The sequence below is a fragment of the Nipponia nippon genome, unplaced genomic scaffold (assembly GCF_047370975.1).
Source record: "Nipponia nippon isolate SJK-2023a ecotype South Korea unplaced genomic scaffold, ASM4737097v1 scaffold_2, whole genome shotgun sequence".
In the NCBI taxonomy this organism is placed as follows: Eukaryota; Metazoa; Chordata; class Aves; order Pelecaniformes; family Threskiornithidae; genus Nipponia; species Nipponia nippon.
In genome coordinates this window covers 28,866,796-28,884,704 of record NW_028262336.1, presented here as the reverse complement: position 1 = coordinate 28,884,704, position 17,909 = coordinate 28,866,796, and the positions used below count along the sequence as shown (strand labels likewise).

Here is a 17,909-nt window from a genome sequence, read left to right as displayed (position 1 = left end):
CCCCCGCGCCGTTACCGCCAGCGGGCCCGGCAAGGCCGCAGCACCCACGGGCCTCCGCGGCTTGATGTGGGCGCCGCGCGCCTGGCCCCGCCCCCCGGAAGCGCCGCGCTCCCCCGCCTCCGCCGCGCGGCCCCTCGTTCCCGCCCGCCGCCCTGCGCCGCCGCCGCCATGGGGGGCAAGAATAAGCAGCGAACCAAGGGCAACCTGCGGGTGAGGGGGGACCGCCGCGCCGCGCCCCGCCCCGCCCCGCCCCACCCCACCCCACCCCACCCGTGGGCCCCGGGTACCGCGCCGCTGCCGCGGGTGGCTCCGGCAGGGCCTTCCCCCGCCCCGCCCCAGCGGGGCCGGCAGGCGGCCTGGCCGGGGAGGGCGGCGGGGCTCAGGCGGGCAGGTGAAGGCCGCCCTTCCCGGTGCCTTGGGAAGAGGGCTGTAGGCCGCCGAAGCCCGTCCCCCGCTGGGAGGCGGCTCTGCCTTCGGGCCCGGTTGCAGTAGCCGGGGCCGGGGCCGCCGCCGGGCTTCAGGGGCGACTCCGGGCGCGGGCCCGTGCTTTGGGGGAGTGCCACTGCAGCTGCCTCTGGCGTTTGTACGCGTTCTGCGGAGAGGGGCGGGGGTAGGGGGTCTGTAACTGCAAAATCAGCGTGGGTGTGAGTTCAGGAAGGTACCGGTGGGTGCATTTAGCGTGTTTTTCTGTGGAGAGGCTTAGGGTGCGCCTGCCGTAGTGCCTCTGTCTTGCCACCGGGCCTGAAGTGGCATGAGATCCGTCATATGTGGCACTCGCCCAGGATGGGAAGGTTGTGGGTGAAGCGTTGCGTTCACGTTATGTAATTCCTACAAATCTTCTCCCTCTCGTGTTTAGAGAAGACTAGGAAACACAAAGAAGCATGTCCTTGTTGTGGAGGTTTCACCTGCAGAAAAAATGACTTAATCTGTAGGTAGAGTAGTCAGGTAAAATGTGGCTTATGTACCTGAAGAAAATCAGAAAAGTACGATCAACTTCAGCAAATTGTCATTACTTAAAAAAAACCACAAACCAACAAACTCACAAAACTGCAACTGTAATTAGGAAATAAAAGGTATTTGGACTATAAGGTATCATAGAGAACATTTAACCATCAGTTGGTTTTGGGACAGCCTTTTTGAACGAATGTGGCTGACATAAACATGAGCCACTGATACAGTGAGCAAAGTGTTGACTTCACTGGGGCAAACTAGAAAAGGTGCTGAACTCCAAAACGCTCACTGTCATACTAAGGGGACAGTATTATACTGGGTTATATATGTACCCTTTTGCTCCATTCCTCTAAATCCTTCTTGGCCCCGTTGGTGGTGGCATCCTTTGTTTCGTGTGTGTTCCCATTTTTCCTAATGATACGAAGAGCATTCCTTGGGAGCTGAATTGGTCCATATGCAGTAACATGAGAAGAACTAGTAAAAAAACAGGCGTGGTGAAGGAGGGTAAATGGTTTCTTAATAATATTGTTCACTTAGAGAAAGATTTTCCTGTTATACTTTTTTGTATGTATATAAAAACAACATAATTTTCCATAAGTATTCATGGATTGAAATCACTATGAGAGAAGGGAATGCTGATTCTAGAGAGAAGAATAATTTTCTAGGTCAAACTTCTATGTTTAAATCATAGGTGGCCCTTTTTGTGAGACTTTGTTTTAAATAGAAGGCTAATTATACAATATAAATAGGATTATTATTTCAAATGCATGCTGCATGCAAAATAAAATAAAATGACTGAAACAGATAACTGACTTCTGTCCCTGTTTTTTGTTAGCCTTCTAGCAGTGGCCGAGCTGCAGAGCTCCTCGCCAAAGAACGTGGAACAGTGCCTGGGTTTATTGGCTTTGGAACATCTCAGAGTGATCTAGGATATGTTCCTGCAGTTCAAGGAGCAGAGGAAATAGACAGCCTTGTGGATGCTGATTTTCGAATGGTGTTGCGAAAACTTTCTAAAAGGGATATTACAACAAAATTAAAAGTAGGTATATTGTTTGTCCCCCATAATTTTTTTTTTTTATCAGAAAACAATACATTTTTCTTAAGGATGGGAGAAGAATATATCAAGGTAGCTAATATTAATTTCATGCTGGTAAATTTGCTACAACTGCAATGTAGAAGGTATCTTGGAGGACTTATAAAAAGGTCCATCACACACTGCTGATGGAGCATTCATAAAATTAACTCTATAGGTGCTCCATTGCAAGAAATGAATTGATTTTTGAAAAAGAGAGTTGCAATGTCTGGTAGAAGCTGGTAAATTACAGCACATATATATCTGACTTCTTAAATCATGCTCTTGATGTCTTGATTTTAGGCTATGCAAGAGTTTGGGACAATGTGCAAGGAAAGAGAAGCGGAAGTTGTTAAAGGTGTTCTTCCTTACTGGCCAAGAATTTATTGTAAAATCTCACTAGTAAGTATTAAAGTATCTAAATTAAAAACTTCCCTGGATACTTCCTGTGAAAACCTCTAAGGCAGTCTTTATTGATATATCTAACTGTTGGAATTACTGACTTGTTCTAGAAAAAACATAAAGTTGAAGAAAAGTAGTGCTCTTTATTGTGGAGATGTTTCAGTAATGGCAGTGAGTGGAATCTTGAACTGTTGATGCCTGGGCTGTACTTGCTGGATGGAGATAGCTGTTTGTTAGACCTTTATGTTAAAAAGATGACAAGATATTTCTTCTCATGAAAAGTTCTTTTATGTGGATTCCAGAACGGCTAAAGAGAATGTACTGTTCAGTTAACATAAATATATATCTTTTTGCTCTAGGGGGCTAACTCTTTTTTTTTTTCTTTCCTTTTTTTTTTCTTTATCAGGATCATGATCGCCGTGTGCGAGAAGCAACACAGCAGTCTTTTGAGCAGCTGATTCTTAAAGTAAAGAAACACTTAGCTCCTTACTTAAAAAGTATCATGGGATACTGGCTGATCGCGCAATGTGACACTTACTCCCCTGCTGCTTCTGCTGCAAAAATAGCTTTTGAAAAAGCTTTCCCTTCAAGCAAACAACCTGAAGCCTTAGCATTCTGTAAAGATGAAATTCTTAATGTGAGTTCATACTTAAGTATTTCTTTAAGGCTTTGTGTTGAGTATATGTCAACTTTTATTACAAGTTTAAAACTCATCCTGCCCCCATCTGTTCCTCGTGGTTAAATTTCGTTCTCACCTGAAACTTTGCTCCTGCTAATGTGAAGAGAAGACTGGGGCAAAGACACACCCTCTGTTTTTTTCATTTGCGGTTAGAATGACTGGAATCAGAGGAATGAATATGAAGTGAATTTTCTTGTATGCATTTCTATGTAATGATGCTCAGTCATTACGTAATGTTGCTGACAGATGGAATAATGATGCTGGAGTAGTTTACCTGCAGTGGTAGAGGATTAAAGAATGCTGAGCAGTGTTTCAGAGAGCCTCTACAAGTTTAGTTCTGACCAAGGTTAGTGCTCTTCTGCCAGTCATATATGAAACTGAATTGACTGAATTTAAAAAGGTGAAAGTTTGCGTTGCTGGCCCATCATATACAAACTTAACCATTTTGTTTTGTCTCAGTTTGGCTTCTTTTTGCCAGAAGCCTGTTGTCATAGGACTGCAACTTACACAGTATTATGAAGTCTTGATTCAAACAGTACCACAGCTACTATGTTCAGCAGGAGTCAATTACATCATGTTCTTGTTTGCTAGCATGTCTAAAATGTGTTTAAAAGGCTTAACTCAGAGGTTGTGAAGTTTTATTGTAGAGCTGTTTCTGAATAATGTATAGACTATATTATTCACATATAAATATTAGATTTGCATGTATATGTATTTTTTTTTCCCCTAGGTACTTCAAGATCACCTTCTGAAAGAAACACCTGATACACTCAGTGATCCCCAGTATGTTTACCTGCTTTAATGTATATGGTTTAAGCCTGGTCTGTATTGGGTTCTCTGTTCCTGGAGGTAGCGGACTTTAGTTCTGTTTCAAGAGACAGAACAGTTATTTGGGTCCAGATCCCAGCAATTTTCTTTGGGACTAAAGTGTAAATGCATTTGAAGGTGTTATCAGTTGTCTAATTCTTGTTCCAGCTCTTTTAGGAGTAGCATTTTTGAATAGCTGGAAGATGAGATGACTTGAAACTCTTTTTCTAACACTTTATAATGTAATTTGGTAGCATTAGAACCTATGGAAAGTTTACATATTTACATTGCTGGCATCTGAAATCAAAAGAACAACGCAGAAAAACTGAAGACAGTTTAGACAGTTTAGAAGAACTTGAGAAGCCTATTGATTTATTGATGGTTCATTTTAATTTGTTTTGTTTTGTTTTCTGAGAACTGTACCAGAGGAAGAAAGGGAAGCCAAATTTTTCCGGATTCTGACCTGTTCCTTGTTAGCTTTAAAAAAGTTGCTTAGCATGTTGCCAAAGAAAGAGATGCATTCATTGGAGGAAAAGTTAATGTCAGTTCTGTCCCAAAACAAATTTTGGAAATACGGCAAACACACCATACCACAGGTGACTTTTATTTCTTCTTTATTTTGGTTGGGTTTAGTTAAAGATCATACGCTGAACCTAAGCAAGTATTAATTACTTGTATTCTACAAGAATGAACTTTGTACTTCACTGAATTATGTTTGAAACAGCCTTCAAATTTCTAGGCCTTAAACAGACAATATTGCTCTAAAATTTGCCCAGTAGGCTAATTTCTTATTTCCGTGTCACCATCATCTACTTCTTGGCAATCTGCCATCATTTCAAATTCAGGTAAAAGGTACAAACTGTGTCAGCTTACTGTGTGTGTTCTTAGCGCTTTTGGATTTCCATTTTTTTTTTAAACCATTTTATTCATCTTTGGTCTGCTAAGATGAACAGTGCATTGAGTGATGAGTTGATTCTGGTAGTATTTTGTTAAAAAGTTTTAAGGTGCTTTTGGGAAAACGTGCCTTCTGAGAAGTATATTAAAATAAAATTTTTGATAAGCATTTTATCACTAAACAAATTGAAATATTAAACGGGCTTATCAAATATTTTCTTTATTTTTCTTTATCTTTAATAATATTTAAACCTTTGCTAATGTGATGAAATATGGGGACCACATGTTATAAGTTACGGTGACTTTAAAAGGAATGTTATAAACTACATGTAGTGACAAAGTGTTGTCGTTTGACTAAAATTCTGTTTTTTCCGTGGCCTGTGTCAGGTTCGCTCAGCTTTCTTTGAGCTGGCTTCTGCTTTTTGCCAGTACTTGCCTGAGCTGGTGAAAACTGAAGCATCAAGAGTTTGTCCTGCTGTTCTTCTCAGCATTGACGACAGTGATGCAGTGGTGTGTCCTGCTCTTTGGGAAGCTGTACTTTATGCTATCGCCACTATTGAGGTAAGGTGGGAAGCCTAAGGGGCAGATATTTTCCTCGAATTTAACTTTTCACCAAGTGCCATTGTTCTCTCTAGAATTAGGAAGAACAGCTTGACTGGGTTTTCTTTATGATTAATAACATGAACTTGTCAATGCTACATGCTCCTTCTTCCTCCTTAGGGTTTCAGTGTAACTTTCAAATATATCGTGTGCAGCATGTCTGAAAATCAGAGTTGTTTTATAAGTTTAATTAAATTAACCTGAATCCCTTTGATTAAAAATAGTTACTAATAAGTACAATAATACTTAAAACCTTTTTCTTCATTAAAAACCGTTAGAAAAATGACCTGCAGTGCATTTTTGGTTTGTTTCCCCTTCTAATTTAACGCTTGGTTCTATAGCTTTGAATTTATTAGCAGGATGAGTGGTGTTGCCATAGACTGGGATGCTTTGAGGGTTTAATGCTGCAGATCTCTTTTATAACTGCTGGTATAAACTTTGGGAGTTTATGGGAAAAAATTTATGGGAAAAAAATTGTCTTTTTTCAGCTTGCTATAAATACAGGTATCTGGAACTATGATAAATCAGATCAGGTGACAAAAAGCTTTGGGGTGTAGAGGGAAAGTGCCAAGGTATTTTGTAACCATCAGAAGACTTTTGAGGGGAGTTTTGAAGTTAGTGATGCTTCTAAAGTTAGGATTTTGAAATTATTGCTTATTCTTGATAATAAGAACTCAGAATTAAATACCAGACCAGTTACAATAATGATTTTTATGAAGCATCCTTAAAGCATTATTAAGGAGAAGCCTTTAATTGCAGTTTGTTAACAAGGAAGGTCCATTGATTTTAAAACAATACAGAAACAGTTTTATCATGTTAACTTCTTAAATTCACAAGCTGCAATATGGAGAAAGTGATTTTTAAAAATACTGGCAAGTGAATTTATATTTTACAATAACTTGTTTCAGCTACGACATAGGGAGGTGGATTAGATGTCTAGCTTGGGAGTTCTTCCTAGGGAACATATTCTCATTTAATTTACAATAAGTGTATTTCTTTCTGTAGGACTGTTGGAGTCATGTAAATGCCAAAAAGGGAGTTCTACCAAAGCTATGGGCTGTGCTTCGAGAAGGTGGACGAGGATTGGCTACCGTTATATACCCAAATCTCTTGCCGTTCATTAGCAAGGTACCTCCTGGCATTGCAGAGCCAAAGCTGGAATATTTCAGAACTTTTTTCAGCTCTATAATTCAAGGGTATGAACCACAATTTTTTTTTTTTTTAAAGCAGTCTCTATTACATTTGGAAATAGGAGAACTAATCTTCTTTAAGCATTTAAAGATAAGTAACATATCATTTGGCTTAGGATATTTAAATATGCATTGATTGTTTATTTGAGAAAAGTCGGTCTTAACTCTGATATTTGAAAATCTTATTTTTAAAATGCTGTTAAATATCCAAAGCTAGAGTCAGTCCTTTGTACCTGTCTCTGTCTTCTTAAACCTTCAGCTTTCTTTTTCTTTTTATTACATCTTCCTTACCTAAAGCATTCTTATCTTTCCTTGTTAAAGCTTCGTGTTTATCCCATGATAAGTTTTAAAATGGGAAATTAATTTAAAATTAAAAATGACTTTGAAGATATCAGGCTTTTCTCACCAGTGTGTAATTATTACAGAGTTTATTGGGGATTAGCATTGTGATTGTGAAATTTCCTATATGCCAGAACTTGAATTCTTATGATACTGATTTTTAAAGGATTGAAACTGCTATCATTTTTTGCCTTTAAAATAAATCAAACCCAACTTCCTATCAAATCTAATTTAAATAGATGCATGTGCATTTTGTACTCAAAAGCATATATAAGTTATTTTATGAAAGACTAAAATGTAACTTATAACAAAAATCAATTCTCAATTGATGTTGGCGTGGCCATTAGCGCAGAGCTCTTGGAGAAGAGACTTATGTATGGGTTGGTTTTGAAAAGTGTATAGAATTTTGTTCCAAGTAGTAAAATGGTTGTAATATTCATGTGGTAACTTGTGTGGTCTAATTTTCATTAAAAAGCAAACACATCACAGTTGTTTAGACTAAAACTGGCTATGGTGAAACTGTCTTCTGGTGGCTTTTTGTTTTATTTTTTTTTCTTTTTTTCTTTAATGTCAGAAAGTGACACCTTCTAAACCTCTGTGGTATGTGTAGAAAATTGCAAAGGAGTTTTGACAAACAGCTGAAACAGTACACAGTATGCTTGACTGGATATGTTTCCTCTATTTACATAGTTTTTGTTTTTTTTGAATGCTAAAAGTAGATGAAAAATAATATAAGTTACATTAAATGCCTGGATTTATTGTTTTGACTCTTTTTAAAATGTCCTATGGAGTTTGTTTTGATCTGACTCTTATCAGTGGTTCTATGATTCTGTATTCTCATATTGGTGTTGTCTGGATGAGAACAACATAACCAAGGTTACATTCATTACATACATGCTGAGTTTCTCAGAAGCATGGATGACTGAGTGTGCCTTCCCTCTGATGTTGCCTTTCAATAGGTTGTCAAGTGAGCGAGCGATAGCCAGCCCTTCAGAAAGTTCAGCGATTATAACTGCATTTATGGAATGTCTGCGCTTTGCCATACTACAGAAAATAGATGAAGAAGATGACCAAAGACAAATTCATCAAATGCTTATATATGACCAGGTAGAAATACTTAATATTGTAGTGTGTACATTTGATAATTCAAAGTTAAAGAAAAATGTAAATTTCTGTGAGGATTTACTTCTCTGTTGAAAGTTTCACTAGATTTTATGGGGAGAAAAAATCTTACTAAATTTAGTCAATTTTTTCCTTCCTCTAAGATCATTCCTCTTACTGTGCAGTTTAAATTACATTAAAAAAAAAAAAAATCCACCCTGTATATTCTTATTAAGTGTTTAAGCATGAGTAATTCTGATGTTTTCAGAATTGCTTCCGGAATGTTTTTAAAAATTATAGAATTTCCTGGTATTATAAAGAATAAAATGATCATCTAGTTGGATCACTGTTCTTTAATAATTTTTTTTCTTTATAGCTAATTCCTCTTACCAATGCTGTGCTTAAGGAGCCCAGGTTACAAAATGGACCATTATTTTATCAAATAGCAGAAATGCTGAGCTCCTGGGAAGCTAAAGCAGAACTCTCCAATGATGATGGCACAAATGAAGTCTTCCAGAAACTGTTGTCAAATTTCTGGGACCATCTTTTAAAAATGTGTGTACTTCATGTTGATACATTGGATGCTGATGAGAAATCATTGTTTGCCATATCTGGTATGCTAGAAATTCTTCAGAATCCAAAGAGTGCTACAAAACCAAACAACAGAAAGTCTCTAAAAATCAGATTTACAGATGAAGATGAATCCGAAAGAAACACAGAGAATGGAAAGCTCATGGAAGTGAGAAATAGTGACTCTGAAATACAGGCAGACTTGCAGCATAGTTCACTTCTAAGGAAAGAGCCTTTAGAGAATTTAGTCTGCAACCTTGCTGAACTGAGTCTTGTGTATGTCAATGAACAGATGTCAGAACAGCATTTGAAATTTCTCTCTGCCCTGCTCAACTCTTTTTCTTCAAACAGAGTTTTTCAGGTACTTTTAGAGCAGGGAAATGATGCAAGCTCTGCTCAAGCTGAATCCCAAAATGACATTAAAGCTCATCATGAAAGTCCATCTGTACAGTTTCTGTATATGAATTTAATAACTTGGCTGAAAGAAGACTGGAGGAAAGACACCCATTTTCTGGTTGATATTTTGTACAGTGTGCTTAGTTGTTGCAACAGTAATGATGAAAGGAAAATCGTTCTTGATGATTTAACGAAGGTATGGCTTGTACATTTTGTTATTAGTTTTTATCGAAGTGACTACTCTGTGGGCTGTGGTTGGTTAATCATTTTATTTTGGGGCTGTGGAATGGAAGATCTACATGAACTTGGATAAGTTCAGTGTAAGGAAGGTAGATTTAGGAAAGGTTGACATGACAGTGTTGACGTGAAAGATTGATATATGTCTCTTTCTATATGGTATAAATCATTAAAAAAAAAAGTAACATCAGAATTTCTCTGTTCTTGCTTCTTTATACAGTGTGCTTTTCTACTTGTCATTGGTGGCCTTTCTTATAAATACAGTCCCTTATTGATCTGTGTGGTAGAGAAAGACTTGGAATCCAAAAATAATATAATCAGTAACTTTGTTACTGAAACTTAGCAACTTCTGCTTATCCCTTGCAGAAAATAAAGTTGTAAAACAAACAGTGAGAATGGTATAAATGCTTCCTATTCAGCAAAGAATTTGTTAAATATTGTGGAATTTTGTTTTTCTTTTCAGATGGATCTGAAATGGATTATTTATCTCCAGATAATTCAAAAGGTACCTCTTAAGACTTTTTTTTGTTCTTGTTCCACATAGTTTTGAATATTTCCCTGGTGTTAGCTTTGACAGTTACATATGTTTGAATGACTTTTTTTTTTTTTTTCATTTAAGTAGTGATAATTTCCATAGTTTGAAAATCTTGTAGTAATAGTTTGAGTGTTGTTTATTTGAACTGCGTTTAAATGTGAGGACAGTCTTAGAAATCAAGTGATGATACTGAAACAAAAACATCTTTGTCCCTTCTATTTTTGGTTAGTTTGCTCTTTGAGCCAGGGGGTTTCCTGATTTGTTTCTCATCATCCCTTCTAAGCTAGAGAGAATGGAGTTGGGTATTAGACCAATAATTTAAATGATCATTTGTATCATCGCCCTTACATCGTGCTTACAATCAAAAGATAGTATACCATTTTTTCACATGGGATATTGAGAGACTGACATTTAAGTGATTGCCTGGGATGAAATGTGAAGTGTATTACAAATTTTTGGACAAGAACTCATAGCACTTGATTTACAATCCAGTGCGTTGACCATAATATTGTTCCTCACAGATACTGTGTATTTTAGGAATCAACTTAAAATGGCTTATCACCAAAATAATATTTTTCTGATTTGTGACCTTCCATTTCTTTTTAGAGAAGTTCAGATGCTGTAAATAGATTTTATGTTGTAAATAGATTTAATTTCAGCCAACCTGGTCATCCAAAAGTTATCTTTCTAACTCCAGTGTAGGCATTCCCTGGGCTCTATAGTTGGAGAAAAGGAAAAAGAGCTTTCAGAAGGTGACTTGTTTCACTCTAAAACAGAGGTCTGACCTAGCCATAACTTGCTGTCTCTGACTAAAAAGAAAGCTGGGGGGTGGGATTGTTGCGGGTGTAAACACCTAAAGACTTACTGTTTATGGCAGATGATATGATTCCCACTCTGTGTGTGCAGGTTTGACATATTAATCTTATGCTTAGTTACTAATAAAAGTTAATACCCTCAAAAGTTTATTAGAATTATTTTCTTGTGATTCAGGCATGCTCAAGCACAACAAAACTTTCCTTAGTCTCTGACTGGCTGAAAGGAGATACACTTGGAGAAAGACTTGTAATGCTGGCAGATGATCTGTGTCACCTGGGTTTAAAACCTACAGCAGCCTCATCAGAATCATCTTCTTCAGAAAGGTGGACTCTCCTGAGCTTAGTGTTGTCGCAGCACATCAAAAATGGTAAGCATATTTATTGCTTGGAGTTTGTGAAGTGTAAATACTGCCCTTATGCTTTGTAGAAGGTTGAAAGGAATTTGAGATCTTCAGAATACTTAATTTGTAACATTAGGTTTTCTTCTGGGTTTTTTTGTGTGTTTGTTTTTTACCATGTCCAGTTTAATTAACCATGTCCAGTTTAATTTCGTAAACACTAACTTGCAGCAGTGACATTGCAATTTTTTTTGTCTGTGTTGCTAGACACAGACAGTCAGTGGTTAAAGAACAGATTCAGATTTGTGAGTCTGGAAGACTCAAGGAAATTTTAGGTAAGTTTGATTTATTAGCTGATGTGCTGTAAAATAATATTAATTTTTAAACCATACTATCTGAAATTTATCTTCAGAACTAGAATATCAAAAATCAGTGGTTATGGACCCATGTGTGTGTTGGTACAGGACCTTTGAGTTGCTTTGAGCCACTTTCAGTTAGATTTATGTATTTTAAAAACTGTGCATGTGCACTTATGCTGTGTATGTAATCTTTTTTATTAATAACATCTGATTTAATTTCTTCCTTGCGTTTTGTGGTATCTGTGATATAGACTTCTAGTGGAGCTCAATTTCCTTGATGTTTTCCATGTAAACTTGTCGTTTGTGTTTTGTTAAACTCAGCATTTGCTTTGATCCCTGAGGTAACATACTTCAGTTTGTCTGAATGCTGGGCACATTTGTGGTGCTTTCAGGTTTCAAAGATGCACGCAAGTTGACTGCAGTGGGTGTTCGTAGATAGCACATCCTGAAGGTCTTGTGAGATTGTTATTTCTGTTACTGGAACTTTTGATGTAGAGGAGCATCAGGAAAACCTGTTCCCTCTCTGCAGAGAGAGTTCAACAAACTTGCTTTGTTGAATCAGTGGTGTCCTAGGGCTGATTATCCAGTGACTTTGCTTTTTTGCTCTAGAGCTGGAGGTATTGCTGAGCTCAGGTATTCATTTTGTGCTGGGTGCTGTTTGACCTGTTTTTAATGCACATCGGATGAGGTTTAAGAGACCTTCAGGAACTATGGTTCTTCCGGACTTAGTGATTTAGGCCAAAATAGAGTATGTGGGCTTTCAAAAAGATTTTTGATGAGATCTCTCATCCAACTTTCTCAAGGGAAACTGTCACAGAGTAAATGGGAGGGCCCTTCATGGATCAGTAACCTATCAGATGATAGGAATTAAAGGGGAAAAAGGATAAATACTGAAAGGATGATACTTGAGAGTAATCAGAACTGAAACTTCAGGGAGCTGTAGCAGTGTGTTGTGATACTGAATGATTAACTAGTATAATTACAAATTAATCTGAAAACCAATAAGTATCAAAAGTATACATGGGAAGAACACAATTGTAACTGTACGTGTTCAATGGTAGACTCTGAGCTGTTAAAACTCAGAAAACAGATCTTCAGTCATTGTGGTGGTTCCTGGTATGTGGCAGGTTGGTGCTCAGCAGTGAAAAAGGAATACAGGTTATTAGGAGCTGCTGTGTAAAGAACAGAAGACAAATGAAAATTATTATAGCATTGGCATGTCAATATCTTGAATACTGCCTGTAGTTTTGGTCACTGCAATATTCTGGTTCACCTATATGCTTTTGAAAAAAGGTGTGATAGAATTAGTGTGTGCCCAAAGAAAGACGATAGGGGTGGTTAGGGAAATGCAGTGGCCTCTGCTTGTAGAAGCAATAAAACAGACTAGAATTTTTCAGCTTGCAATGAAAGTGAGTGGGGATGGGGTTGTGGTAAAGACCCATAAAATCATAATTTGTATGGAAAAAGCAAATAGGAAGAAATTTTTCTTTGTTTCTTTAAATGGAGGAGTCTGAGGTTGCTTACAGATGTTTAGATATCAGGCTTGAGGAAAGAGAAAAGTATATGTCTTCATACAGTTCATAATTAAATAGTGGAACTCATTGCCACAGGATACTGTGGAGTTTGAGGACAAGTGGGATTAGCCTACTTCAATCCAGTGAGAAAGAGACTAAGCAGATTCATGGAAGATTGGTCTGATTGGGTTAATTATGTGCAATGGTCCAGGTGTGATCTCCGGCTCACAATTGATTACCAGGAGCTAGGAAGGCATAAAAGGGGAAGGGATCACTCTGCACTTGCTCTCTTTTATATATCTTTTGTCTAAGCTGCTCCAGCTGGTTTAGGGAAAGGGTACTTGGCAATGTGAAACTTTGGCTAGGTGATCCTAGATGACTGTGGAATAAGAAAGAGAGTTTAGGTATACATTAGACCGAAACTACTTTGCACTTTATTTTGCGTTCAAAATCAGTAAATAAAAAAACAAATCAGGACATATTAATATGATGCCTTTGAATTATCATGTTTATCAAGTAACCAAAGCATGCTGTCCTTTTGCTCTCCCCAATAGAATCTTTGATTGGTGAAACTTTTGTTGAAAGCATTGTTGATAAACTTCAAGCAGCTCTGTCTAAAGCTAAAGATCTTTCTGAAGCTGGAAATACTGGACCATCAGTATCTTTCATCTGCGATGTAGCCTCAAGCTTTTTCAGCTCAGTTAAGGGGTGTTTACTGATGCCGTCCTCAGAAGACTTGCTGCTCACCATCTTCCAGTTGTGTGCTCAGAGGCAGGATGCTACGCACTTAACAGGTAATTTGGAAAAATAACTTCAGCCAAACTTTTGTAGTTGATTACATCTAAATTCTTCTTTTTCATGAAACAGATTCAAGTATATAATAGAATATTGAGTTCACAGACACAGGCTTGCAGCTGTAACTGAAATGAAAATTTGTGCTTTAATTTACAATGACAGTAGTTACTACTAAATATCAAGTCCTATACATCTTTACAAGGATTTTAAACTTTTTTCATGTTAGTATCCCTGTGCTTCAGCTATCTCTGAGGCTGTGATATTCCACACTTTCTGGAGTGTTACATGAGTTATTTAAGGTCTATGAAGTACAAAGATTAACCATTTTCTTTTGTTCATTCTGCAATGTGAGGTTCCTATGAAAAAATGTGTGCAATCACTTCATTAAAGATACATAAGTTTATTCTGAAACAATTTATATTGGTCAAGTTGCTCTGACAAATTGTGACCCATTTCTCTCTCCACCAGTGCCTCATTTTCAGACTGAGATCCTGATTTATAGTCTGTGAATGCAGAATTTGAGTGATAAATTGGTGTATGCATTTACTGACATAGACACAAAGGAGGAAATGTTGCAGTGTTGCTGTAGTGTTGTCCTGCTTCACTTCTAACCTGAAAACCAGTGCTGCTTTGCAAATGAGTATTGATGTTGTGAATGTTCAGTATTTCAGTATTTTAAAAAGGTCGACTGTTTTGAAGACCATATGAACATATTGTAGTAGAAAACAGGACCACCACTCTTATTCTCAAACGAAATATTACTTGTGTGTCAGAGTTAATTTAAAATTGCTCTACAAGAACCCTGTATATTTGCCCTTGATAGTTATTGCCTGTAACCACATAGAAAAGATAATTCTTTCCTGCTCTAGGACCTTTAGACACATGATTGTTGCTGTATGCTGTAGGCTGTAATTTGAGTTTATGTGCTCATGGTGGTTTTGCTTGCCTGTTTGTTGTGTTTTTCTTTTCTCTACAATAGATTTACTTGTATGTAAATTAAAACACACTTGGATGTCTGGTGTAAATTCACTTGTGCGTCAACTTCGGAGTATGCAGAAACAGAGTACCTTTTTGCATAAATCTGCACTGTGGGTCAAGAATCAAATTCAGTCTTCCTCTTTGGATGCTAAAAGGTAATTGTGATGTACATGTCCATTTCACAATATGTTGTTCTCCAGAACAAGCTAAGATCAGTTGTATGCTATTCTTTATTTAATTGGCATCTGTGTTACTGAGAGTTTTTTCAGCCTGTCAGAGGTGAGAACTGCGGCATAGAGCATAACTTAAAAAGTTGTTGGTATAGCATTGTATCAATGTAAAATAAAGCAGCTTGTTTTTACTGGGTGGTGCCAAACTTCCTTGCAGTGTTTTCTCCTTTTCTCAGCCTTCAGGTTTTGATCTCTGCAGTTAGTGATTTGTTGTCTAAGCTTATGGAAGCTGACGGACAGTCTGGATATCTTGTGGGAGCTTATGTTGAGCATGTCACGCCAAACAAAACTGAGTGGGGGAAATTGCACGAGTCTCTATCCACTGAGGTATGAAAATGATGATGGTCTTGCATGTGGTAGTCAATCTTACCTCAAGTCTCTGTCCTCTAGAGTGATAAGGATTCTTTATTTTGACATAGCACTGCAGTTACAAATACGTGTATGTCTGTGTAAAGGTTCTTTTCAGTCTCTGTCCATGACAACAGACAAAATCTGTATGTTCACGGCCCCATCCAGTACTACTGAAGAAAATTAAAAATCTGTGAAATTACCCTTTTCTGCATGGAACACCAGCAACTTACTTTACAATTCAGGAATTTTGTCTGACAGAATATACATCATGAAGATGTTCTTACCTTTAAGTTAATTCTTTTGTAAGATTCATTTTGTGAAAGACGCCAGTATCTGCAGAGGAACATGATGTGCTGACCATGAACAAAATGCTGACGTACATAGAGTGGAGAGTGGGGAAGGACATGAATTTCCTGTCCAAACATCAGTCTTCAGTAACCCTAGTATTTCTTGTAAGATATGTAGAGTTCTAAAGATACATATTTATTTCTGAGGCAGCAATGCAGTTTCAAGTTACTGCTGTACATTTAGGTTTTTTTAATATGCTGGAGTGGGGCATCCTCACCATTGTGCTTTTGGTGTTAATTTGTATCTTTCATGGTTATTTTTTAATAATTCTGAATTTTCAAGGTTAAACAGATCATAGCTCTTCTATGCATCATTAAAATGTCAATTATTTGTTCATACTCTTTTTTATGCACATACTACAGTGGATGCACAAACCTCTTTTGGAAGGAAGGCTTAGTATGAATTGTGAACCTTTGGGACCATGTGTCAGGCTGTGTGGCATAACTAAAATTCCAGGCCATCTGTGTACTTCAGCCTTATTAAGCAAAATGGTGCTACTTGTATTGGAAAATGGTATAGGCCATGGAAATGATGATGCTGAAAGAAAGAAAATTGACAATATAAGTAAGTTACAAAGGTAAAACTTAAAGGAATTTGATTTTGTAGTAGCTGTGAATTAACCTTAATTGATAATTAGAAAGTAATAGTTAAAGTTTGGCATATAGGTATGAGAAATCATCCTTTTACCTTTTGTGTTTTTTTTTTTTTCTTTCGTTCTCCTTTAAAAGTATAAGTATGCACAAGCATAGTGTTTATATTTCTAGGACCTTTTGTGATTGTATACATACTATTTCAACAGAACTTTGAATTTGGAGAAGTTTGAATTTATGATGAACTTCAGAGTTGTTCATTGCCAAAACACATGGTTCATTGGCACGAGTGGGCAATAGGAACTGTATCCATGCCATCAGACAAATGCCCTGAGTGTTTAGCCGTAATGTAAAGATATTTTGAGGCAGCAATTTTTCTTAATTCCACCAGGTGGAATCTTGTTTCTTTTTATTTATAGAATGCTCAAATTAGAGCCAGCATTATCAAATTAACAATTCTATCTCCAAAAGTCTCACCATGGTGAGAAGTGTAATTGTTCAGTGTGGGTTTTTGTAAGCTAATGAAGAAACCACATGCTAACTATTAGCATCAAATTTGTTTGGTTTTTTTCTGGACTTATATCTTAATTGCCTTGTCTGCGAGAAATATATATATTTAGAAAAAAAAAAAGAAAGAGAATAGAGAGGAGTTAGTTCTTCTCACACTTGATTTGCTTTAAAATTTCTTGAACATCTAGAATAGACTAATGTAGCCTTTTCTTCTCTTGTATTTTATGATGCAATGGCAAATATCCAGTTCATGCTCTGAAGCACCTGAGATTGCATGTAAATGTCATCCTTTTAATGCATTAAAAACATACTTAAAAAGACCAGCAGAATGCAACATAACCTTGACCTGAAACTTCTTGCTTACACACTGAATATATTCAGCAGTTGTTTGTAAACAGCAACCTTTGTTTATTTAGTTGCAGAGCTGTTGTACTCATTACAGTGGATTGAAGAATTGGAGAATCCTCCTTATCTGCTTGTGGAATATCTTCATATGTTAGAAGAAATGCACATCACATATGAGAAGTTCAGTACACTTAGTAATACAGCTAGCCTTCAGCAAACAATATTTGATAGGTATGTAAGAACAAGAAAACCAACCCTTAACTCTCTCTTCATATTTTGCATTGTATAGAGTATTAAGTGCCACCATATTTCCTTATGTGTATTGATCCAAACTTCATCCAAATGCTGCTGTTGTGAACTGTGCATCTCTATATATTAACCAGGATCTTTCTTCTTCTTTGAAGATCAGAGGAACATGGACGACTCTGGTCCTTAACCATGGCTAAAGTGATTCATGCAGAAAACACTGTATCCTGTGAGATGAAACAGCTTTTTAAGACAACAGAAGGGTACCTTAATACTGCTGCCTATAATCTTTTGAGTTTGTTGCAAATGTTGATAATGTTAAATGATACTGATTCTGATGAAAAACAACTGAAGACTGAAAATTTGGTGATATATGTGTATGGTATATGGGACTGAGACTCGGTTTAGTGTGTGGGATTCGTTACATCATAGGATATTAGATCGCTATTAACCAATTGGCATTTTGTTTACTAGTTAAATTTTCGGGTTTGTTTCATTCTTGATGTTTTGCTCGTATGAATAGGTTTCTGCCATTAACAGAGGGCAGATTGCATACTCTTCAGTGTCTATCACCTTTTTTAATTGAGGAAGAAAAGAAAGAACTTGTCTTCCACTGTGTGGCCAAACTTATGACTTGCACACAGACAGAGCTTTCCAGCACTGATGGTGAGTATGTTCTTAACCTCAGTCCACTTCATTAGAATTTAAGAACATTGC

The 17,909-nt window shown here is 37.3% G+C and overlaps 1 protein-coding gene across 3 annotated transcripts in view; it reads left to right on the top strand.

The window, feature by feature from the left end:
* Positions 1–83: 83 nt before the first annotated feature.
* Positions 84–17,909, top strand: part of LTN1 (listerin E3 ubiquitin protein ligase 1) — a 31,551-nt gene continuing 13,725 nt past the window's right edge. For 2 of the 3 annotated variants that reach the window (XM_087755933.1, XM_087755932.1), the window contains exons 1-19: positions 84–210; positions 1,787–1,990; positions 2,327–2,425; positions 2,832–3,062; positions 3,835–3,887; positions 4,327–4,507; positions 5,193–5,366; positions 6,411–6,601; positions 7,894–8,041; positions 8,412–9,197; positions 9,702–9,743; positions 10,764–10,956; positions 13,354–13,593; positions 14,574–14,727; positions 14,979–15,129; positions 15,864–16,065; positions 17,018–17,177; positions 17,351–17,455; positions 17,716–17,858. In XM_087755933.1, the coding sequence (XP_087612059.1) occupies positions 169–210; positions 1,787–1,990; positions 2,327–2,425; positions 2,832–3,062; positions 3,835–3,887; positions 4,327–4,507; positions 5,193–5,366; positions 6,411–6,601; positions 7,894–8,041; positions 8,412–9,197; positions 9,702–9,743; positions 10,764–10,956; positions 13,354–13,593; positions 14,574–14,727; positions 14,979–15,129; positions 15,864–16,065; positions 17,018–17,177; positions 17,351–17,455; positions 17,716–17,858 (3,499 nt within the window). In that variant the 5' untranslated portion in view covers positions 84–168. Of the gene's footprint in view, positions 211–457; positions 584–1,786; positions 1,991–2,326; positions 2,426–2,831; positions 3,063–3,834; positions 3,888–4,326; positions 4,508–5,192; positions 5,367–6,410; positions 6,602–7,893; positions 8,042–8,411; positions 9,198–9,701; positions 9,744–10,763; positions 10,957–13,353; positions 13,594–14,573; positions 14,728–14,978; positions 15,130–15,863; positions 16,066–17,017; positions 17,178–17,350; positions 17,456–17,715; positions 17,859–17,909 lie in introns of those variants that run through there. The other variant, XM_087755934.1, reaches the window with a different exon arrangement.